The 26017-nt window shown below is 40.2% G+C and overlaps 1 protein-coding gene across 8 annotated transcripts in view; it reads right to left on the reverse strand.

Annotated features, from left to right (window-relative positions):
- Positions 1-26017, reverse strand: part of LOC126379918 (neuropathy target esterase sws) — a 41484-nt gene that overhangs the window by 2499 nt on the left and 12968 nt on the right. For 2 of the 8 annotated variants that reach the window (XM_050028932.1, XM_050028982.1), the window contains exons 6-29: positions 25501-25629; positions 24747-24827; positions 23740-23865; positions 22590-22685; positions 21580-21675; positions 20688-20819; positions 19948-19995; positions 18841-18937; positions 17928-18136; positions 17323-17478; positions 16270-16426; positions 15758-15916; positions 15185-15303; positions 14149-14262; positions 13253-13435; positions 12394-12549; positions 10971-11090; positions 10367-10553; positions 6331-6447; positions 4792-4912; positions 3810-3900; positions 3038-3246; positions 2408-2555; positions 708-758 (exon numbers count right to left, since the gene is read on the reverse strand). In XM_050028932.1, coding sequence (XP_049884889.1) covers positions 708-758; positions 2408-2555; positions 3038-3246; positions 3810-3900; positions 4792-4912; positions 6331-6447; positions 10367-10553; positions 10971-11090; positions 12394-12549; positions 13253-13435; positions 14149-14262; positions 15185-15303; positions 15758-15916; positions 16270-16426; positions 17323-17478; positions 17928-18136; positions 18841-18937; positions 19948-19995; positions 20688-20819; positions 21580-21675; positions 22590-22685; positions 23740-23865; positions 24747-24827; positions 25501-25629 — 3102 coding nt within the window. Of the gene's footprint in view, positions 1-653; positions 759-2407; positions 2556-3037; positions 3247-3809; positions 3901-4791; positions 4913-5515; positions 5633-6330; positions 6448-10366; positions 10554-10970; positions 11091-12393; positions 12550-13252; positions 13436-14148; positions 14263-15184; positions 15304-15757; positions 15917-16269; positions 16427-17322; positions 17479-17927; positions 18137-18840; positions 18938-19947; positions 19996-20687; positions 20820-21579; positions 21676-22589; positions 22686-23739; positions 23866-24746; positions 24828-25500; positions 25630-26017 lie in introns of all 8 variants that reach the window. The other 6 variants (XM_050028949.1, XM_050028941.1, XM_050028972.1 and 3 more) reach the window with 6 other exon arrangements.

Consider the following 26017-nt stretch of genomic DNA (forward strand, 5'->3'; position numbering starts at 1 on the left):
GGCCTTCTTAACCTCCCAGGACAAAGTAGTGTGAAAGAGAGAAGAGATATGTCATTCTAATCTTACGTTTAACAGGGATTCAGAGATTCAGAAAACGAAAGAAGATTATTAGAAGAATTTAAATGTTGCGTAGAATGTAACGTGCAGTTTAAGGGTTACCATCAAGACAATCTGGTTTTGTAATTAGTCTAAAATTTTGTTGTTTTCAGAACAGTTTTCTTTGAAATGGTAACCCTATCAGTACATAGTTACAATCCGCTTGCACTATATTCTTAAAGCCAATGTATAGTAAAAAAAAGCTTGTGATTAGACGACAGTTTGGTATCCTTTGCCGATTGAAAAAATATAGCTACATAATCAAATTACGCTAATAAATCTTGGCTCATAACAATGAAACCATCGACTAATCAAAAGTTTATAAGTAAACCCATCACCATATTAAAAAAAATCTATATCAAAAGCCCTTCTGCTTCATTCCTTGTTTCCTATATCAAACCGCCCAATTAAAAGGTTTAGTGCAAGCGAACATACAAAGTTAGTCGCCAACCCTATTAGAAAAAAAAAACAAAAACATTGAGAAAACCAAGCCCCTGTGACGTCATACCCAACAGTGCGCCCGTTACAAAGAAAAAGATTAAAGAAAAAATCTAAACCCTTTAAAACTATCGTGCAGGTCAATAGGTGCCATATGTTCCATAAGTGCCCACCAATTCAGTGTCACTGATCCAAGCCGCCGCCTCCTCTAAACTTGAAGACATCTGCAGGGTAGACAGGAAAATTTTGACTAGCCAATAAGGTTGAATTTTGAATTGGTAACAGAAGCAACATCATGACTCTATCTTCGATTGTTTTTTACTTGTTTAGGTTCGCGTTGGGCTCCGACCTCACTACGTGTACCTATCAAATGCCTATTCACTGTAACCTTGTTTTTTTGACGTGACTTATTTTAGATTTGCCGCAGATGGCATAAACTACTTGGCCGGACAAATGGGGAGCGCTGAGGGCTCTCACCCGATACAATATTTAAGACAGCAGGCCTGAGGGTGCCCAGTTGGGCGCGAACCACGGCTCAAGGCGTCGTCTAAGAGGATTATATTTGATATAATTAATCGACCATAGTGGGTCGATAGCGATAAGCGCTGATCAAGGGAAAACGTCGACCACGCCGTGGTCGGTATCAGGGTCCTGAAATGTTTGTTATCGCGACCTGATTGCCCGCCTCTATGGCTAGAGTAATCAGGTCAGGATCATACCTTCCTGTAACTTTGTCCTTCATTGTAACCTTGGAAACTCAAAGATTACAATGTTTTGGAAACACAAATTAGACTAGTCATAAAGAGTAGAGGAGCTGCAAGGACTTAAGATTCAATTTCCGGTGATTACAGAACTAGTATATTTTAAACTGGTTAACTTCTCAGATAAATTATAGATGGCAGTTGCCAAGTTCCCTCTGCCGAATTACATGAACAATAGGTTCGTGTTTTGTTATTATTGTGACGGTTATGTTATGTTCTGCGTTTATAGAAACGTTGATTGTTTTTTATCAGTTTGCGGCAGTAAGTAGACGTGTGCTTTACGTGTATACCTCACCTTCTCCAAAAAGTGGCAGAAAAAATTTAATAAAAGCCAGCCCAAAGCCAACTCCGGTCTATAACTTATCTGGGGATCAACTCGTGCGTAGAGTCATACGTGCCCACAGCAATTATGGTTGTGGGCGTGACTCATGTAAGTAATCCAAGGATCAATTCTAGTTGAAGGAATATGGTCTTAAATGCTCAACTCCAATAATATTAAAATGGATGAATAATCGAATACGCTTTGAAATAGAATAGAAAAACCACACATATTCATTTTAGTCACGATATGAATAATAAATATTTACAATGAAACATCAGCCCAGCAAATTCGACACAAAATCTGTACATTTTCTTCTTTAAAAAAACAGGATAAATCACTGTAATTTTTTTTTCCAGGTAAATCAAGTTCGCTCCAAGCTCGTATCGGTGCAGCATTTTATATTCTATGTCAGCTATCTTCTTTACTCCTTTTTATTCGACATTTATTGCACATAAGATTCCTTTGGCTGTCAATATGCACTTGTAGGATCAAGCACTATCTACTAGGAGCGGGACATATCTATACTATAAGGGTCAAACTATATTGGTCAGCACCTCTTCCCACTTTCCTACGCTTCTATCTTCTGTTATTATAAAACCGTCATTTGCTAGAATGAGAGAGCGAACCCAGGTGGCGCGATAGCGGGTAGATACTGTAAATGGATAGAAGCATAGGAAAATGCTATGAAATGCTGACAGATCTGGTTCAACCCTAAAACATCATTGGGACCCAACAACTCAGTTCATAACAGGTACTATAGGGCAAACTTAAATATGCTGCTAGAACATACCTCTAGAATCCCAGCGCTGGGCTCGGAGGCGTAACCTTCGAAGTGTCTCTGGTCTTCCTCGTAGTCTGAAGATGAGGAGGAGTCATGGTCCACGTCGCGCGCCGTACGCACCGAACACACCATTTGTGCTAGGTCGGTGAAGGTGTAGCTGTTAACAAAATTATATGTTAACCTTTTAACATAAACATAAACAGCCTATATACTTCCCAGTGCTGGACACAGGCCTCCCCTCATACAACTGGAAGAAGAATGGAGCATACTCCACCACGCAGCTCCACTGCGGGTTTGGTTAAACCAAGTTCTTTGGAGAACGTAAAGAAACCTCATCATCCAATCCACCCATTGTCTTCTAGCTTTTCGACGTACCTTTAATAATATCGGATAATCCTACACTAAAAGGCAGACAGGTAGACCAAAGGTAGCTTCTACTGAGGTACACTAGCGGTCCACCACTTCACGGATCTCTTTCACGGTTTTTAAGAGGAACTTCGACCAAAATGAACCAGGAAAGGTTCATTATTCATTATGAACTAATGAAGGAACTTAGGTACCCTCAAAGTCTGCTGTTCTCATATTTTTGTGTTTCATGAACAAAACTGAAGAGTCATAGAATGCTGAAGCAGAACTTACTCAGTAAGTGAAGGCTGCACATCAGCCTTCTTTCCTTCGGTAGCAGCCCCGCTGACTCCGCCACCGCCCCCGCGCCTCTGCCCCTCGAAGTAGGCCGCGCCGTGACGGTACCCCACTTCACGGATCTCATCAAAAGACCCAAACTGCAGGGTTTTGTACGCGTCGATTGGCGGGCGAATGTACTCGCAGTAATCGGACTTCTTCACTTCCTGAAATGTTGATTTTGATTTGAATTTTGATTAATAAACATGACATAAGATCAAGACCATATCCCACTTGCGGTAGTCAAAGGTACATCCATCGTAAGATGAACTAAGTACCCACGCCTCATCGAGCTTTCTTTTAGATCAACGTGATAGGTGGTGAGTCATATCGCCGCCTATAATGGTCGAGCCAACTGTGTTAGTGAAAACTGCACTTAATATAAATTAATAACTTGGTTAAAGTCCGGTACTGGGATTCGAACCGGCGCATTTGAGAGGCAAGCTAGCACAGGCAGAGTAATTTACTTCTGATTGATGTAAAATTTAATATTGGATGTGAAAATTGTTTAAAATTGGAGCACAGCTGAAAATCAGCGTTGTGGCACTCCCTCAATGTCGGAGTGTCACAACATATTGCTGAGCTGACGTCCCTTTTTAGAAATAATTTTGTAATTACTATGTTCACTCCTACTGTACCAATACTTATATCTAAAATAAATGATTTCTATTCTATTCTAAAATGTGTCTTCATTAAAAGGACAAAGAAAATCAGATTTTTAAAGACTTACCTCTAATTGTCGATTGCACGAGACGTAAGCAAGCCTGCTCTGAATATCGGGCAGATTAGGAACTTTCACTGGAGTTGTGAACGGATTCCATCTAAAATCAAAGACAAAGATTCAAGTAAGTTTTTTAATACTTTAAAAAACTCTAGCGCAACTTACATACATAAATTGATCCGAAGTCCCAAGATGTATATGACTATGCAACTTCATTAGGTATATTTTAGATATATATATATGAATATTTATGTAACCTGGTTTAGTCAACCGTGATACTTCCTTTTTTATGTTATGTGTTAGATTTTTATTTTTTGTACAGTAAGGTAGAATTGAATTGAATTAATCGCTCTCGGTTTATTTTACAGAATTATTGAGCATACTCCACCGCGCTGTTCCATTGCGGGTTGGGAGCATAGAATAAAATAATAATTACCCTGGAAAAATTGAAGAATCTGACTCGGGGCGAGTGTGTTAACAGTGGTTAATGGTTGGCGTTGTTATAACAACAGCGGATCTCATCCTGTCCAAGCGAAATTTTCGATCAAACCCAAGAGTTGCACCCAAGAGTTGCGGGTGCAAGTCCCGTGCAAGTCAGATTTAATTTTCCCTTAGTGAGTTTCCCTAACAGCCTCCGTAGTCTAGTGGTTAAAGGCTCACGATCTGGAGGTCCGAGTTCCCGATGGGGACATTGTCGAAATCACTTTGTGAGACTGTTCTTTGTTTGGTAAGGACTTTTCAGGCTTGGATCCCCTGATTATCCGTAAAAGTAACGGCACCGTTAAGCCGTTGGTCCCGACTATTAGCCATAAAAACACGTGCACCAACCCGCATTGGAGCAGCGTGGTGGATCATGTTTCATAACCCCCTCCGGTTGATTGAGGGGAGGCCTGTGCCTAGCAGTGGGACGTATATAGGCTGTTTATGTGTATGTGTGAGTTTTCCTAAGCACGGGCTAAGTGCTATAAAACAAAAATCTTTTCATAATTACCGTTTCCACAACAGCCACCAGCCAGACAGATCATCTCCGTAGTTGGTGAGGTCAGTGTCATCTTGTGAGCCTACATCAATGGCCAGGATGTGCTTCGCTCCGAGCGAGCGCATCACGTCAGCTGAAAATGTCCATATTAGGTTTTAAATTCCAGGAACGTGTACAGATGTCACCTAATTGTAACTGAAGATGTGGCCAATCTAAGGGCTGCATCTAAATTCTTTACTATCACAACAATTCTTAAATGGCGGATGGTAACTAACAGTAATATAAAATAAATGCAAAGTTCGCACATTACAGTTCGATTTTATGAATTAGAATTCATGTTTGGATCATTGAAAACTGATAGCACGTGGTTTCCAGGATATGTGCCCAGTTAATGGCAATAGGCTCGGCCCCTACCATATGGGACTTAAACATAGTTGGCAAGGAGACGGTGTCTTTACTATACATCTCGACGTGACGCTATGTTATTATTAAATTCCATGTATAGCGTTCTTGAAGATAGAATGGTGTAAAATATATTTATATTATACCTAAATGGTTACAAATCTAAACAAATGAAATGAAAAGGGGCAAAACTATATTTTTTTTTTTTTCAGAATTTAACCCTCAATTCCAATTCAATTTGAACAGACCTTTACTCATTAAGAAAAATAAAAAATATTACTTATCCAAATTTATAATCTAATAATATATAAAAAAGCAAAAATCAAACCCAAACCTGGCACATTATTGGTGTAGCAGCCATCCAACAAGAGGTGACCATCAGTCGGGTCGCAGATAGGCGGGAATATCCCAGCGATGCTCATGGACGCACGACAGTATCTCCACAGCACGCCTAGTAAGTCACCGGGGTCAGATGGTCACCCTGACCTCTGCTTTCGGGGTTGCCATCACTTACCTCCTCATGGCTGAGTGTAATTGTTTCTTTGCCAATTCTAATAAAGACTTTTTAAGTACTGACCGATTTGTAGGGTGGAAAAAGAAATGGACTTTAGCAAATGTTCCACAATTTTGAAATGAGAACTGAAGACTGTTCTATTCGCACTATGTTTGTTTTTGTTTGTTTGTTACTTATTACAACGGACAGTAATTTATGAAGATGAAACTCTTTTAGAAGACTAACAGAATACTAAAACCACCGACACCCACTACAGTAAAACTAAACCATATTTACAAACAGGTTAAGTCACAATTTAGGTTCCGTAGCAGAGCGGACAGCCGACACTAAACTTCAGATAACTAATGTTTCTATATGTTAAAAACATCCCTAAGAGATGCAAGTGTCTTGTGTAGAGTAAGTTTGTTAGAATAGAATTGCTCATAAGACAAACAAGTGTAAAGAAATTGAAAGCGAGAATTCGGAAGTTCAGTGAAAGTTAGTATTGTGTCTACGATTTTTCCCAATCCTGCTCTAAATGTTCTAAATCTAAATCAACATTTACACTCAGCCTATCCCAACGTTCGGTGCGTGAGAAAGCCAATTACGTCGCGTACGCAACGCACACGAGTGTCCGTGCGTTGTGATTGGTTTACCTGGGAGGTTGTTGACGTAACCGCCGTCCAATAGGAGGTGGCCGTCTACAGGGTCGCACAGCGGAGGCATGTAGCCGCTAAGCGACATCGAAGCGCGAATGTACCGCCAGAGGGAACCTGTGGCGCGCGATACGTGTTAAACTTCGAATCGGAATATGAAATTTTGATTTTTTTCTTAAACGGCTTTTGGATATCGCCAAAGCAGCCTGTATTCTAAAAGGTTACTTTCCAATGTCAGAAATAATGTTCGAAAAGTGTGGAGTTCGGTTAAAAGAATCGGTGATTGTACAAATTCAGTGTATGTTACACTATACAACACAATCCATGGAAAGGAAAACGATGATGGAAGCCATCCCATGAATCCCATACCACAGATTACAGAAGTGCCTTAAAACTATCACACCATTAGTGACTGCTAACCACGTTAGTTTTACCAACCCAAACCTTGTGTATTTTTAAATTATTTGCTAAAGAGTTCCTGTGTAAAAGAGGTCATGATGATATTGTAAATTATGATGGAAAACATTCGTTGCTACAGTATTCTGCACATGCTTTACATGCGTTACGATGATTACAACTAATGACGCAATACGACACACGAATCAGAAACACTGCCGCTGATGACCAGCTTCCATCAACCAATGAGAAAAGCGCAACATCACGCGATTTGACCAAAGACGCTCAAACGCTCGACTCTCATTGGTCGGCTATCTCGTGATATTACAGTGGACTCATCTGATTGGCGACGAACATGCTGTGAGTCTCCGCAGTGTTTCTTTTAAGACATTTAATTACAACGATAACTACAAATGGAAATGGTAAACAGAAAGGAATTTACAAAGTAAAATGACAAACTAAAACCACACTCATGCATATACATGAAGATGACACGGTACGATGAAGGAACGATGAGACATAAATACAACATCTTATTAATAACGTCCAACCCGACATTGTAAATACGCAGCGAATTTTAATACTTATTTATTTTCAAAATTGAATCTCCCAAACTGTAAGCGTTATTCGGTAAACCAATCACAAGCGCTGATATTATCTTTTACTATTTTTTTAAGGTAAATGGCAACACCCCAAAGCAAATGTCGGATTCGTAATCGGGTTAAAAATAAATTTTGTTTTTAGTACAATTTTCAAAATGGTTTATAAAACAGTGAATGAGGGACAATAGACAATACATACATATGATAGTATATTGGCATATTGTTGACACATAAACAAACACTCGGTACAGTTTATATACGGACACATATAAATGCAAGTGAGTGTGGTTGTAAGGACAAAAAAAAACAAAAAACACTGTAGCGGACGAAACGCAATATGGAGAAATAATGGCCCCGATTCCTGCAAACACCTCCTAATTTTATTTTAAGTTATACCAGTCATTTTCTTATCCGCCGAAAAGGAAAGGGACGGATGATTGACAACTGTTAATTTTAATATGAATGAATAACCCGGGCGAATAAAATAGGCATCTCGTTGATATGCAACCCGTTTGACGAGTGCTGACAACTGAATTCTGTCGGGTTATTGGCCAATGTAAAATTTTTCAAGAGCCTTTTAAATTTCTGCCTAAAATTAACTTGTGTTCCATAAATTTTATGCCTGTCGAATATCCGTCCCTTTTCTTTTTTGTGGATAAGAAAATGACAGGTATAACTTAAAATAAAATTAGGGGGTGTGTACTGGAATCAGCACCAATAGCTAGATAAACTTTGTTACGTCAAATAACAAATGGGCATGTTCTGGGTACAAATTATAAAATTGGCACGAAATTTAACCATGCACTTCTCTCCTATTGGTTATGAGGGCAATGACAGACGTCATCAACCCTGGATTTATTATATCATGATAAGACTATAATGTCTTGTCAGAAGCCTTCGAAAACTAAACCTTAAAAGCCAACAGCTGATATTAAATACTACTTATATAACGGTCACCCCGCCCCGTGCCAATTCGTATGTCTGCGTGCTTAGCACCGTAAGCGTGCGACTCTTTCTCGCCTCGACATATATCGCCCGTCACTCTCTCAAAGTAGTGCACAGTAAGAGACAGATGATCTCTGTCGCGGCGAGAAATAAGCGCGTGCTTACGGTGCTAAGCCCGCTGGGGCTCACTTTAAATGGGCGTAAGCCATTACGGAGCTGCCTGCCAAGCTCACATTATTCTGCCTATCCACCGGAACGGAGAAATTAATTTGTGCAACTCGTGATCGGGTGCTGCGTATGTGGACAGCCTGCTTCCTGCTTCTGTCCGGGAGCTCATAAAACACTGTTTCTGTGAATAAGTCACATAAACTCTCTTTATTTTTCACATTCGTTCCACCGTCTGCAATTGGAATACCATTGTATTTATGTTTATATGTAATACAAACTGGACTTAAAGGAACACATGAAACAGTAGGAGTAGGGCTGGGAGATTTTCTAGCCACGTCTTTCCCTCAGCGATACAGCTTCCGATGTGGTAATAGTTCTACAGCCAGTTACATAATACGTAATTTAATTTTTAACGTTCTAAAAGCGCTAACTATGTAAGCCAATTTTGCAGAATATATATTTTTGTAATTTTTTTTGCTATCCTTTTAGTCAATATTTCTCGGTTTCTCCGCTCCGCTGTCTTGCTCGGTGAAAAAACAAACTTACGCGATAAGGACGACGTTTTAGTATACCAATGACCGCGTTGACCGCGGTGTGATTATTACAATCAAAAAGCAAAACAGTGCTAAATAACCTGAACAGCCCATATAGTTAAAAGACATGACACATATCTGCACCACCGTAGATATCGCAAATCATACGGTGGTTTAGACAATCCGCAAAAATACCAAAACATCACAAGAGCTTCAACGTAATTTGCAAGTGAAGCCGTGTGACATGACGTGTATATTGACATAAAAATGTGTTACATCGAATGCTCTATCTGGTCAGCAGACAGGAGCATATATCAACATGTTCTACAGTTTCAATTTACCATGCAACTCCATTTAAACAGATATTAAGGGTCGTATTAATAAACTAATCTCAGCTGAGACTGCCCTCAAGATCATGCTCAAGTCCCTGTTTTTATATAAGAACAGTCACATTGACATGATCTTGAGGGCAGTCTTAAAGCTGAGATTAGTGTATTAATACCACCCTTAAAATAACATTATTTTGATTCAAAATTATAAAGCAAACACATTTTTTTTTCTTTTTGGGTTAGTAAAAGTGCAAAGGAAGCATCAAATTATCACCAAAAAATTATAAGAACACAAATAATTCCTGTCCATGAATGTGTTGTGTTAAATATGGATATTTCTAAACTTTATGACAACTATGTACTCGAGTTATCGAATGTACTTTAAAATGCCAATTTAGAATTTTTGCACGAAAAATTGTGCAAAATGGTCTCCGTGCAAATTTTATGGCGCAAGTTACAGAAAACCTAGAGGATGCATTACTGTGATTTATCTTACAAGTGCAGTGAAATCTTATAATACAGTAATTTTTGTTTCCCTTGAATATAATTATTTTTCTCGGAATAACAAAACATAACTTAAGTCACTTTTTAATTATGTTAAATTGAGACAATTAAAATTTATTTTGTTTCTTCTTCCGACGCTGGCAAAAAAAATAAATTTTAATATGTCAAGTTCCAAAGACTAGTTTTCAAACTTTTTTAAATATATTTTCCACACATTTCCTCGTAATGCTTACATTAGTGCTTATTTATTGCAGTTTTTTTTTAATCCCATCAGATTCCACATCCAGAAATTAAGGAACGAAAAATTTACATGTTTCTTAAATTTTGAGAAATTCTTCGTTGAGACAACATCTGAAGTGTGTTAAAGTTGTTAATATAAATATGAAACTCTCTAGAACTACAAAATTACTGACATTATAAAATAATTTGCACAATGTAAGATGAAATAATAAAAAAATACATCATAATTATAAATACATCAGAGGCAATATATTTTTTACATCTCAGAAATGCATCCTCAGGAACCCCCAACATCCCGTAGTAAATTAAACGGACTTACCATGCCTATGTACCCTCATGCAACTCGCGCTAATATCCGTTGTGACCGTGAAGTATGGAAGCCACAGGTCTTCGATATGGACCTCTCCAAAGGTCGTCTTAATGGTCGTATTGAACTGGCGACCAGAGAACATTGATGTTGCTGGGTAGGTCAGGTCCATTAGCTGCTTTCCCCATTGGGTCATTTTCTGGAGATCAAAGGTTAAGTTGTTATACTCTTCTAAGGCTGTTTCCAGTAAAAGAGCAGGTGATTTTAAATCAAAAATCCTATATATAAGAAGTGTTGGTTTTGTATCTTGACAATATAGCCACAATCTGTATGAACAGGGTGTTAGTGACATCGTAACGAATACTGAGCGGAATGGTTCAGACCATGATTCTGAGTTGATATGAAGTGGAATTTCCTGTCGGAAAATTCATGAAATTTTTTGTGCCTTTTTTAAATTATTTTCTGTTCCATACTTTTGCGACGGAAAATTCTACTTGATATCAACTTAGAATCGTGGTCTGAATCATCCGTCAAAGTTTTCGTTACGATGTCACTAACACCCTGTATAAGCTGTTGGTGTACCTTTTTATAAATAAATAAATATAATAATACCAACCTGTGACCAGTCTCTAGCCTTCTGCGTGACAGTGGTGATATTTCGCTCCATGCACCACAACGCGCCCATGAACGCGCCTATGCTCACTCCTCCTACCATGTCAATGGGGATACCAGCCTCCTGTAATACACAAGTAAAGTGGACCTTAGAAATATGTAAGCATAAGGATGAAATTAGTTCAATACGTGTAAATCAGAATCATTTATTCAACGTAATTAACATGGATAAACGTGTTAAAGGCCAATTGGGTCGTGTACTAGGTTCAAGATAAATGATGAAATTCTGATTACTAAATAAAGACACATCTAAAACTAACGAAAAACATTTTCTTTTTTCTATTAAACTTATTTATGAATTTTAATCAAGAAAAACGTAATAATAAGTCCGACATTTTGTCACGTTTTTCTATGACGTCACAGAGTGCTTTTTCATACAAATTCCATAGTAATTTCGTGTTTTGACGTTTAGTAAAAAGTAACTGATTTGACTAGTTGGAAACTAGCCTATTACTTTTTTAATCCACGTTCTCAAGGTCTAATATGGCTGAGAAGAAGAATTGGCCACTTGACAGATTTCGGATAAGTATTTTAAAAAATACTTTATATTATAGAAAAAAATCTTATTTTGAAAACGGTTGGTCACGTGACATTTTGCCCAGACGTCACATTTCAATAAACGACGAAACTGTCAAACAGTGTAACTTGCACCTGACAGATAGTTTTTGTTCATTTTGTAAAATGTGACGATTCGTGTGACATCAATCTCAATCATGGCTGCCTGTGTTTCGGATATTCTAATACGCATTCTTATTTTCTAAAAATAAAATCAAAATTACCGTAATAAAAAAAAACTATTGGATAATTATCGTTAAATGATAAACTACCATGTCCGACATATTTCATATTTTATTGTCACAACTGTCAAGTATCCTTGTCAAGAAACTGCAACAGCAATACGTGTTTTAAATCAATGTAGGTGTACATTACAAGTCAAATTCAAAAATATCTTTATTCAGTAGGTAACATAGTTACACTTTGAATCGTCAATTTTTACATAACGAACGTCTCATCCGCCTAAAACTACTGCAGCTTCTCACAACCTGTCTAGCCGGGGAAAAGAAGCTGCAAGAATAACCTCGGCACAGGGCCCTAGACGTTCTTTTTTTTAAATAAACATATAATATTTTTATACAACTGAGTAATTTAGCTGCCTAAGTCAGTTCTGAGACAGTTAATCCCATGCATTCATATCTTCTAAATTATCACTAACTTTATAATAGCCTTTTTTGTAAGGTTTCTGTTTAACTACTGTCTTAAAACACTTAAAAGGCAAATTCTGAATGTCAATGGGATACTTATTGTAAAAACGTATACATTGCCCCTTAAAAGATTTAGTGATCTTCACTAACTGCAGCCCCACACACCTGTATGGCCCGTATCATGCCGACGTGCGCGGCGCCGCGCGCGCCGCCGCCGCCCAGCACGAGCCCCACCGACGTGCCCGTCAGCCAGCGCGCCAGGCGGGAGAAGTCCGAGTGCACGTTCGCTTCCGACATCAGCACTTTGCTGTACAACTCGCTCTGGAATTTTTAAAGCCATCTCAAGAATGTTGACGTCTGCATCCTTGAAGGGGTAGACGAAGGGGTAAGCATATATGTTTTTTGTATGAATAATTATTAATTAATTATCTTTTTTAGTGACGACGTTTATTGTTTTCATTATTCTTTATATATTTTTGTTCTGTAAAATCACCGTATTATGTTTGTATTATGCGGTCTACTGTCCCTCTTCTTATTAATATTAAGCACTACTACTCTAGGGAAACCTATAATTGGCCTATGTATAAGCATCATTACCACTGTTAAAATTTAATTGTAAGCTGTTGGTTTTCTCAGTAAACAATAAAATAAATAAATAAGTTGTGAGATGGATTACCAACCTCATCAGCCAGGGTTATTGAGCAATCAAAGGCCACGGATCACCTTTCGAACAATTTGGTGATCTGCCTGCAATATCCTAACCAAACCAGGGCTCACACAGTGTTTTTTTATGATATGTCCACTGGGATTCGAATCTAGGATCTCCGAAACGTGAGCTCAACACTCAACAGCTGGACCACGGAGGCCGTTATTGTAATTGGTGAAAGTCTTCTTGGGTCTGATAAACTTAAACGTAACTTTATTAGCATTCGATCCCCGATTTTGTCCCCACCGGGATTAATCGTGAGCTGAACCTGGATTACAGAAGCTGTCAAGGATATGACGATGTAAAGTATGCACTTACGATCCTGTACTGACTCTTGCGCGTGAACATGCGGTGCGGGCAGCGCACGTGGTGGTGCTGGCTGACCCACGTGCGCATGTTGAGCCAGTGCACCGTGCCGCTAGGGTTGGCACCACCCTCACGGTGGAGCAGCACTAGCTCTTTCTGCGTGCGGATCGCTAGGCGCTCGATTTCTTTCTCGATCTGGGCGCGAAAAAAAGCGAAAGGGATGATACACTATTATTAACAGAACAAGAAAAAGAAAAGTATTTACGATGCAGGTTTAAGTTTATAAATGATATCACATAGTTTCCAGGATTTGTGCCCCGTTAAGGGCAATGGTTCATCCTCCCGTCACATGGGACTTATAGCTGGAGAGATTGGTGAATGTAGTACACTTCGGAGATACAGATGTAATGTTATATTATGTGTAAGTGGTAGACTCGAAAGAGGAAGATGTAGGCGTACAACATCATCCCAAAGAGAAATAGGGAATATACAACAGTCGCTATCCACGTAGATTGAAAAATCGTTTCAATGCGATGGTAAAACAAACTCCAAAGGGCATATGACATGCCATCACCTCATTTTTTTTGACCAGAATTGACTTGATTTATCGTAGATTTATCTCAGATAGCAGTTGATGGCAATCAACTCATTTTTTTGAATTCATCAACTTCCTATCTTTATCCCGCTTTTTCACGGGGTCCGCTTACCTAACCTGAAGATTTGTCAGGTCCGGTTTTTTACAGAAACGACTGCCTGTCTAACCTTCCAACCCGCGAATGGAAAACCAGCCCAATACAGATTAATTCGAAAACAAATTCAATTTTTTTGACCTGAATTGACGTGACTTATTCTAGATCTGTCTCTGATAGCACTAAACTAACTACCTATCGGGCGTATGAAGAACTCACCTTGCCAATACTGGGTTGCTTGTCACCCAAAGCCACGATGAGGATGCAGTCCGCCTGACGGATGCAACGTTGAGTCCACTGCGTTAGACTTGGATCGCATTGGTACAGCGCCACCTGAAGAGAACACAGAATGCAAACTCAACTCAAACTCTAAAATAATTGTATTCAATAGTCAATTCAATAAGTATTTTTTTATATAAATATTTCTTGTCAAAGGTCTCATCTGCCTAAAAGTTCTGCAGCTTCTCAACCTGTATAGCCGAAGAAACGTAGCTGCAAGAACAACACAGAGCACCAGAAGTTGTCAAAAACGTTGTAATACAATTTCAGTACTTTGATTAGTCCAACCATGAATTCGAAAATTTGGGAAACATTCGGATCAATGGTTTAGAGCCCAGGGAGGTTTAGCGACAGGGGTCTTCAATCACCCGTCTTACCAACAGGGTGATAAGACCACACAGTGATGGTCTAATGGTCAGGGTTTCCTGATTTCTGCAGAAAACTTCTTTTACTGGATATTAATTATTCCTTCATTATGAAAACCGGACACTCCAGTCAAAGATGTCACTCTTACCGTATGCTGCCTAGCGCGTAAGTGTGAGCGAGAAAGACAATCCACGCACTCTCCCTTACTGCTGACGGCCATTTAAGACTAAAGTAAGACCCAGAGGAGTTGAGTTCGGCCCTGGATTCGAATTGGTTCGGGGCGGAGAGTTACCGCTCTATACATAGAATTATTCTTTATTCTATGATATGATGTTGAGGAGCTCGGTAGCGCAGCGGTAAACGCGCTCGATCTGCGATTGTTGAAGTTAAGCAACTTTCGCAAAGGCCAGTCATAGGATGGGTGACCACAAAAAAAGTTTTCATCTCGAACTCCTCCGTGCTTCATTAGCAGTCGTTAATAATCATCAATCCGCACTGGGCCCGCGTGATGGTTTAAGGCCCGATCTGCCTATCCATCCATAGGGACGGCCCGTGCCCCAGCAGTGGGGACGTAAATGAGCTGATGATGACAATATGATATGAGTCTTACCTTATGCTTGTCTTCTTGCTGGGCGAGCCAGGAACTAAGTCTGTACTCGTTGTTTGGGTCCATTATGGTCAACCCCAGAAGCTTTCTTATGACATCTGATGTTAGCCGCACTGTCGGACCTAAAGACAGGGAAACATAGCCTTTATCATTATTCATTCACCAGTATTCTAAGATGTTATTTCTAACCTTCCTCGGCTAACTACTCAGTTGAGGCGAAATCAAGGGCCTTCCTCGAACTCAAAATCGGTGAGACGACGCTTTAACCTTTACTCGAATTTCCTCTAGTATGTAATGACGGCATTATTTTCGACTGTATGATATGGTCGACTCCAGTGAGTTAGGTCCTCAAGTCGAAGACGTAAATGTCAAAATACCCAGTAAGATGATCCGTGCTTCGGAAGACACGTTAATCCGTTGGTCCCGGTTACTACTTACTAATGTAAGTAAGTTGTCGTTACATGAGCCATGTCAGAGGCCCTTGGCGGCTCAATAGTAACCCCTGACACCAGGGTTGATGAGGCTGGTATTCCACTTTACAACCCACACGATAGAAGAAGAAGAAGAAGAACAAACCTATAGCACACAAGGAGTGGTAGAGCTCGTAAGTAAACGCGGTCAAAGGCACATCATCACTGACTGGCACCACGGCGACTGTGGAGAAATTGTGCTGCAGTGGTCGAGGTTCCAAGGTCGCCGCGCCGCCCAGGCCCGCTGTTGGCTTCTGCCAGGACCCTAGAGGAAAAGAGAAAGATATAGGTTGAGTAGAACGGCGAATACTAAGGGTTTAAGGAGCATCGTAAGACGCAGATGCAAGGAATTTAACTAAACGAAATCCGTTTAGCAAAAGTACAAATGGACGGCTATGTTGCTGTGAAGCAATTTCCTCCAGGCAACCATTACCAGGAATCAGCCATAAAAAACTTGGATGCGGGACGGATTAAATTGGATTTTCTTTATAACAATGACATATCATATTCTTGGATATACTTGAAATCGTGGTGACGTTTATGTACTGCACTATCCTAGATAATTTTCGAATAAATACATAAATAGTCATCTAGCTCTGTTGAAAATGTGTTACTTACCCAAAATCCTGTGGCCAAGCAAGTTGATAAGTCGCGTGACCACAACAGGGAATCGAAGCTTGATCGCGTTGAAGAGTCCTTCCGGCAGTTTGGCCAGTTCGGAGTCGCGCACCGCCATCACTGTCGTACTGCGACGCGTTTGGGTTACCATCTCCACCTGGAACGTGATAACATTTTGACACTGCGTTCAATTTCTTAGGTAGAGAAGCAAGTAGAAAGATCTTCTATCGTGTGGGTTTGTGAGGTGAATTACCAACCTCATCAACCCTGGTGTCAGGGTTATTATTGAGCCGCCAAAGGACCCTGACACGGCTCATGTAACGACTACTTACTTACATCAGTAAGTAGTAACCGGGACCAACGGCTTAACGTGCCTTCCGAAGCACGGATCATCTTACTTTTTGGACAATCAGGTGATCAGCCTGTAATGTCCTAACCAAACCAGGGATCACAAAGTGATTTTTGTGATATATCCCCACCGGGATTCGAACCCAGGACCTCCGGATCGTGAGCCCAACGCTCAACCACGGAGGCTATTTGACCGGATCAAATATAAATCATAAAATGCTAATCTAAAAATAGAAGTCAGTCGACTAGACGTCGGCAGGCATTTCATCCTTATGTTGTGGATATACCACCAATCTGCACTAAACGTTTTGCCTCTTCCTCTTTGATGCGAACAGCAAAGGACTGGAACTGTCTGCCGTCGTCTGTTTTTCTAACTCGTTATAATCTGAGAGCCTACAAGGCTAGAGTGAACAGGTATTTGCTAGGTAAGCGTGATCCACCTTAGGCTACATCGTCACTTACCATCAGGTGACATTGTGGTCAAAAGCTAACCTATAGAGGGTGTTAGTGACATCGTCACGAAAACTTTGAGGGATGATTCAGACCATGATTCTGAGATGATATCAAGTGGAATTTGCCGTCGCAAAATTCAAGATTTTTTAGTTTTTTTTTTTAAATTATTTTCAATTCTATTAATTTTTAAATTATTTTTTGCGAAATGAAAAAATAAAGTCTTACATGATCAAAAATTGTAATCCTACTTACAATGCCAACCAGATCTCCCTTCCCGTACTCGCCGACCAGTTCCTTCTTGCCGTTGGGATGTGTGATCACAGACCGCAAGCGACCACTCAGCACTATGAAGGTAGACCCTGATTCCTCGTCTTGACGGTATACTGCGCGTCCGGATTCTAGAAATACCTGAAGATGGAAACCATTAACATCACGCATGTAACGGTTATTACACTCGCCAATCCACACAGTCCAATACGTCAAGGTCTGGAGCATCGAGATCGAGAATTTGGACGCTATTGGACTCGCCGGAACCGTCGTTAAGCGCACCAATTTGCTATTAGACAATACGATTCAGACGCAGACCTTGACGCATCAGACACGGTGGTTTAGATAGCATAATAACCGTTTATCTCGCGTTTGGATAGGCCGCAATTCACAGGGTCCACTCACCTAACCTGAAGATTTGAGGTCCAGCTTTCTTACAGAAGCAACTGCTTATCTGACCTTCCAACCCGAAGAAACCAGCCCATACACTTATTTCTCAGGAATATAGGTTTCCTCACGATGTTTTCCTTCACCACTTCCTCGGAAATCGCCACCTCTATGATAGTAAAAACAAAAATGGTTTCACTCACCCAATCCAATGCAAAATCGACTTGTCTGACGAAGGGCGACAACCTCCTGACAACAGTGCTAGCGATATGCAGCACGACAGATGGTCTTTCCCTCATGATGCTGTACACTGTGGTCTTTGACAACAGTCCTATTCGGGAGAAGTGCTTCGCGCGGATCGAGAAGAAGCTGGGTTCGCCTGTTAGTACTGCCAGACCGCCCTCTACTTCACCTGTTAAGGAAATAATATGAATTAAGGAGATGAACGAATGGATGGATGAATGGACGGTTGCATGTGCTGCCAGCCTGTTGGGCACCTTGCCTTCGATGTGGCGCATTAGATGAGGTGCTTTTTTAGGAGATGGATAACTATTACATTCAATGTCAAATAGTCGTAAGACGTAAAATAAGATGATCCGTGCCTCGGAAGGCACGTTTAAGCCGTTAGTCCCTGTTCTACTTACTGATGTAAGTTAGTAGTCGTTACATGAGCCATGCCAGGGGCCTTTGGCGGCTCAGTAATATCCCTGACACCAGGCTTCCTGAGGTTGGTAATCCACCTCACAACCCACACGATAAAAGATTGTCAGTAGCCGTTACATGAGCCATGTCAGGGGTCTTTGGCGGCTCAATAATAACCCTGACACCAGGGTTCCTGAATTGTATAACAATATGTTATGTTTATTTATTTTTTTAAAGAACGTCTAGGGCCCTGTGCCGAGGATTTTCTTGCAGCTTCTTTTCCCCGGCTATACAAGTTGTGAGAAGCTGCAGTAGTTTTAGGCGGATGAGACGTTCAGTATGTAAAAACTGACGATTCAAAGTGTAACTATGTTACCTACTGAATAAACGTTTTTTTGAATTAGAAGTTGAGGTTGGTAATTCACCTCCCGATCCACACGATAGAAGAAGATCATCAGGGAGGTTACTACATACCTGGATAAGCGGTGAACATGTGAACTTCCCCGTCGCTATCCGCCACTCTCTGTGACACCAACAAGGCTCCAGATAGCAGGTACACCAGCGCCACATCCTACACAGGAAGTAAAATCATTGAAATAATTGCTCTATGGATGATCTCTCTCTCTCTCTCTCTCTTTATTTAAGAGCTGCGCTCTTGTCGGTGGAGTAATCGCCGTTACTCCATAGATAGGGCGTGTAGAACGGTGGTTGCCACAATGCCTTCCATTCCGCAGTACACCGACCAATTTCTCAATCGGTGGCGCTCTATCTAGAGCCCTACCAGAATCCATTTCCTCGGCCTCCAACCAGTACAAACAAAACACAGATGATGAACAAACAAAATATCCACACACCGAATATTGCCGCCTTTTAGTGAGAAGAAGGGGAAGACCACTACCAGAAACCAAACATTCACCAAACTTGGATGCGGACTCGGATGATACGGTTCTTATTTATTTATTATTTACACAATAAAACACACACAAGGAACATACAAAGAAAACAAATAGTACAGGTAAGCTTATCTCTAAACAAAGAGATTTCTTCCAGCTGACCTACGTGACAAGAGGGACGTGAATGAATTGATTTATAAACTTGGCACATGCATCGAAAGGAGAACCAGGGATTGAAAGACGAGATTGGGGGTGACACCACCGGATAAGGACCGGGAGGAAATCGTTCCGGGGAGACATTCCGTTTTTCAAATCATTCATAACATTGCTCATGAAATCCAGTGTGGTTAAAAAGGCCATGGGCCATATGCGCAAATGTCAAATTGCTTTTATAAATGAATTGCTTCGATGTCGCCTTTTTAGGTACGGTCACGAGTACTAATATGTATACACTTTGAAACCATGTCACATTAACTTTTTGACAAATTAAACTGTAAGTCTCATTAAATGTCAAACATGATAGTGCGACAGGGTTCTAAAGTGGGTAGATGATATTGCTCATGACTGTACATCCATCGCTCGCAAAATGAACTAAGTACTTTTAAACAGGACGACCAGTTCCACACCTCACCGAGCAACTCACACAGCAATATGTAACACACTAAAACATTTTATTACTAACAAATACCTGCTTTATTTCGGGCTCTGGGTAGTACGGGTTATACTCATAATACATCTTGAAAGAAAACCACAAAATGTAAGTCATAAACAGCGTATATGCGTCCCACTGCCGGGTACAGGCCTCCCCTCAAGCAACCGGAAGGGAAATGCAGCATACTCCATCACGCTACTCCACTGCGGAGGTGTGTTTACGGCTAATAGCCGGGACCGGGTTGAATGTTGAAGCACGGAATCATCTTACTTTTTCAGACAATCAGGTGATTCAAGCCTGAAAAATCCTTAACAAACAAAGGACTGTCTCACGAAGTGATTTCGACAATGTCCCCATCGGGAATCGAACCTGAACCTCCAGATTGTGAGCCTAACGCTCTAACCACTAGACCACGGAAGCTGTTAGGTTTAAAATTTAGGTACGTTTGTTTAATTATATAAATTCAAAAGATGTTTTTCCTAATTACTCTTTTACATAAACTTCTAGGTCTACACGTAAACTCACGCACATTTTCCACCTGGGTAAGCAGAGACTATCGAATTCCAGTTGCTTCGATCCTGACACACTTCTCTTGCACTTATACCTTGTAGGTACATATGGTATTATAATCTTTAGACACAAAGTCCTTTTAAAATACAAACCTAGCTCAGACGCTGGTGGGGAGCGGACAGTTGCCGTTCTATACGTAGTATTATTGCTTATTCTATGCTATAGGCATAGAGGTTCAAAAATCTCAATAAAAGACGTGAACGTACCTTATGGCTCTCTTCCTTCATGATGTAAGTGCCAGCGGGCAAGTCTCGAACCTGCACGTTGCCGCGCAAAAGATGATCGCTGTCCAAACCCAGCTCCTTGACGAACGCGTCAGTCGCTATTTGGATGAGGGTCTGAAAATAAAAACATTTACATATTATTAATTACTTTAAATGTACAATCAAAGAGCAAAAGTGCAGTCATTGAGCCGAGCGAATTATTTGTAAACAGCGGTGAAATTATGAACCATTAGTTGTCATAATTATAAAATTTATGTTTTTGTAGGTGTTTTTGGTCTGTTACAGAAACGACATGTAACCAGGAGGTCTTAAGTGCAACAAATTAATTTATTACTTTGCAATCAACATACACATACATACATACATAAACTCACGCCCGTAATCCCTAGTGGGGTGGGCAGAGCCACAAGTAATCAAAGACAACTTGCAGCCACTGTTGATACGATGTCGATGTTGATGTACTTTGCAATCAATCAATCAATTAATCAATCATAGTGGAGTCATTCATAATACAGAGTTGTTTAGAGTTTAAATATCTCGAGTTTGTTAGAGATCATTATATTGAGTTTGTTACAGCTTATTACTTTTTTACTTGTTAGAGTTTTTTTAAGGCCTGACGTCCTTTGGGGGGCGGTATGTTCAAGTAGAAAACCAGGCCAAAATATTTTAAAAAAATAATAAGTTTGTTGTCTATGGTTTTTTGTATACACTATGAATGGACAATAAAAAAGTTTGGTTTTCCCGCGATACTCGAGTTTTCTTCCACAAACACACCTCAAGAAACTGATTGGATTTTTACACCTTATCGTACTACGCTGCTTGTAACCTTAGAGCGTTGTTACACTTTTCAATCATTCGTCAATATAAAATGCACCTGTTCATCTAAGTTTTCATTGTCATTGCGTTTCTTGAAGGACGATCCCTCTTTAGCCCTCTGGAGGGACGGTGTTGGTTGAACATCTGGCTGTTGCTGAAATAAGAAATAAACTATAAGTAAATATACTTCTCCTTTCTTGTTGAACACGAAATATTCTTGTTATCGTGTGGGTTTTGAGGTGGAATACCAACACGAAATATTTAAAAGTTTTGTTTTTTTTTAAGTTGACATTTTGTCAGCCTAATATGTTGCTTTGGTCATGATGTTTCAGGGCACATATGACATAGTCTCATGGTATATTTCAATGCCTTTATGATATATCATAAAATGGCCCTGATTCCCGTAGACACCTAATAGGCTAGTCTCCAACTAGTTAAATCAGTTACTTTTTAATAAACGTCAAACACAAAATTACTATGGAAGTTGTATGAAAAAGCACACTGTGACGTCATAGAAAATCGTCATAAAATGTCGGACTTATTGTTACGTTTTTCTTGATTAAAATTCATAAATAAGTTAAATAGAAATAAGAAAAGGATTTTCGATAAATTAGATCCGTCTTTATTTAGTAATCAGAATTTCATAATTATTCTGTAAGTTACTTTTTACTAAACGTCAAACGTTTGGTAAAAAGTAACTGATTTGACTAGTTGGAAACTAACCTATTCTTCTTAGATTTTCCATAGACAAAAGTGTTGTGTCAAACAAATGGATGATTCCATTTAGGTTTACGCGGTTATTATCATAATTAAAACACATATTAACGGACTCTTACCGCGTTTAAATCAGGGATACGAGACTCCCGATATTTCGACACTGTTGCAAGTGCCATGATCACGGGATGACTGATAAGATAAACTATTTAAACGCGGTAAGAAGCCGTTATTATGTGTTTTAAATGGATGGATCTTCCAATAAAAAAAAATCGCAGATAAAATCGCAGGCGATTTTAGATGAAAGCCATTGAACCCATAGGTCGTCTGTAAAAAAAAAGCAGCAATTCCCACCTGAGGCGTGTTAGACGAGGTGATATCAGGCACCATGTCAGGTCGCGGCCGCCTACCCTGGATGTGAATGGGCGATGACACGGAGTGGCCTTCCTGCTGCATGCGACAAACAACCTTATTAGTAATGAGGGGAGGGTTATACATTCAAAGGGGATGACTTTCTACGTTCCACTACGAATTTTAAGCGGTGAACGGAGATAAAAATGGAACAGACTCTTCATACTCGCTGCAGTTGACTATTGACGCCAAAAACTCACAAAAAAACGCACACAGTATCAAAATAATCGTACAAGAATTTTTTTTTACACCGTTTCGTAAATAAGTGAACATACCGGTTAGTAATAAAAGGCGGGCGCCGATTTATGTACCACAGCAATAAAGGCCGTCATTTTTGAAAAACGCATGAAAATTTTGGAGTTAAAAAATAATAAACGAAAGAAATAATAGGACAAAAGTCGTTGATGTATACAGCCACTTCTGATGAAAGTCACATCCACAGATCAAAGAAACAAGAGAGATATGTCACCAGCACTAAATTACATTAGTCTGCATGTCGCCTGTTGTCTCACGTCCAAGACATTTCTGGCTGGACCGCTGTATCGATTTACCCGCCGTTCATTGCGTTGTAACACAAGCACTAGTTGTGGTTCCGCGATACCAAAGAAGCAATGAATGATGTGTAAAGTTTGATAATAACGTTGCCTCATATAATATTCCATGTTCCTACATATTTGGGCATATCTCCCTTGTTTTTAAGATCTGTGGGTAATATTAAAAGTATTTGAATTTAGTTTTAAGATTGGTAATAAATAAACACTATTGATTAGTTAGTTGAAGTGTTAAGAGACGATTTTATACATTAATGGACCAGTATCAATAGCCATTACTAATTAGTAGAATAAAATAATGTCACAACAAAAAAATGCGAACAAAAACCATGATGACAGACTTTCTAAAACTAACTCACATCAGTTTGTGACTGAGTCAGTGACTCGACTCACTCACTGACTGACTTGGCTCAGTCACTGTCTAACTGAATTCGTTCACAGACAGCCTTGACTCATTCACTCACTGACTGACTCACTCACTCACTGAATGACTCACTCACTGACTGACTGACTCACCCACTGACTGGACTAACTTGACTCACCAGATGTTCATTGCCAGGTCTCTCCGTATGATGAGGAGAGTGCATAGTGGTGCTATTGTCGACTACCATCTTCGCTGTCTTCCCTGGTGAAGACGCCACTGTGGTTGGACGTCTTTTGTCGCGACCCTGTTGATAGCAGAATTCTATTTAAAAAAAACTATATTTTTTTATATAAAAGGTTTGCGTTAGCCTTACCTAGTCAATCTCACCTAGTGGTAAGTAAAGATGCGGCATCAGGTGGTACACGCTTACCTAGTAATTTCCTCTTTAGACTGACTGAATATAATAGTAAACCCTCTAACCATTGCCACCACTGACACTTCATACAAAACACCTCGTTTGTCACAGACACTACACATTGACGTGATCTTACACGCGCATCTGTGTGTGTGACGTCTGACGCCATACGATTGAAGACTAAAGTAATACCGAGGGGGTGAGGTAAACCTAGCTCACATGCTGGTGGGGGGCGGAGAGTTGCCGTTCTATACGTAGTATTACTCCTTATTCTATGCCTGCGGCTTGTGTGACAGTTTTTGTACGCTAGTCGATGTATAGTGAAACGAATTTTAATCGACGGTCTCAAAACATATAACATAACATAATATGCTCATGACTATAACCCAATTCTTCGAGGCAATGACGTCATAAATCGTCTGAAACAGACGTATAAGGCCAATGAATTAATAACCCAATTGGAGTAGTCAGAGATGATTCATCACAAGATGAACCATCGGCGGTCATACTGCTATCTATGACTATACATATTGCTTGGCTAAGCAAGAATACTTTTTGATTTATTCAAATTTGTAATGAGCAACTTTGGAATTGGAATGTTTTGAGTAAATAAATTTTTGAACTTTTTTTTCGGATTTCTTTTTTTGAACTCTTACTTGTAATGGGCGCCTTCTAAAAGAGGTGGAAGAAAGGGAGAGGAGTCTTTGCCCTGCAGTTGGATGATGTAGGCTAAATAATAATAAGTTGTACTGTATCTCTTCCACACTTACGGGGTTGACCAGCTCAGCACTCAATCCAAGATATTGATGGAGAGCCGTAAACGTCACTCGCTGAAGACGCACCATAATAATCTGTGGACAATTTATGAAGGTCAAATAATTATACAATTCTTGCTAATATAAGAAAAATCGACTGACATCCCGAAGTGATTTTAGAATTAGCGTAACTTTTTTCAACAAACATAACATAAACAGCTTATATACGTAAACTTATATCCCACTGCTGGGCACAGGCCTCCCCTCAATCAACCGGAGGGGGTATGGAGCGACTCCACCACACTGCTCCACCACGGGTTGGTGTAGGTGTTTTTACGGCTAATAGCCGGGGCCTACTGCTTAACGTGCCCTCGAAGCACGGAGTCATCTTACTTTTTCGGACAATCAGGTGATTCAAACCTGCAATGTCCATACAAAGAACAGTCTCACAAAGTGATTTCGAAAAAGTCGCCATCGGGAATCGAACCTGGACCTCCAGGTCGTGAGCCTAACGCTCTAACCACTAGACCATGGAGGTTGTTGTTGTTTTTGTTTTTCCTTACATACCGAGTCAAATTAAAAACATTGAATGCGGTCAGCTGCTTATAAGCTTGGACAGGCCGTTAAAGTGATTGAGGGATTAAAACATAAATAGCCAATATACGTCCCACTGCTGGACACAGGCCTCGCCTCAATCAACCGGAGGGGCACACTGCTCCCTGCGGTTTTAGAAGTATCAATAAATTATAAAATATAAATTGAACCTTACCTGTATAACTCTAACAAAGATATCTGGGTACTCCTTGAACACCTCTTGAAAAGCTCTCATGGGTAACTTGATCACTTGTGAGTCTTCTAGAGCCTTCGCATTGACAGTCTTGTACGGTTGAGAATGACCCTGAAATAAAAACATGATCACCAAAATGTTCCCACATAAACAGCCTATATACGTCCCACTGCTGGGCATAGGCCTCCCCTCTATCAACCGAAGGGGGTATGGAGCATACTCCACTACGCTGCTCCAATGCGGGTTAGTGCACGTGTTTTTACGGCTAATAGCCGGGACCAACGGCTTAACGTGCCCACCGAAGCACGGAATCATCTTACTTTTTCGGACAATCAGGTGATTCAAGCCTGAAAAGTCCTTACCAAACAAAGGACAGTCTCACAAAGTGATTTCGACAATGTCCCCATCGGGAATCGAACCCGGACCTCCAGATCGTGAGCCTAACGCTCTAACAACTAGGCCACGGAGGCTGTTTTTACTCAGTATCATGAGCTGAACC

The sequence above is a fragment of the Pectinophora gossypiella genome, chromosome 3 (assembly GCF_024362695.1).
Source record: "Pectinophora gossypiella chromosome 3, ilPecGoss1.1, whole genome shotgun sequence".
NCBI lineage: Eukaryota > Metazoa > Arthropoda > Insecta > Lepidoptera > Gelechiidae > Pectinophora > Pectinophora gossypiella.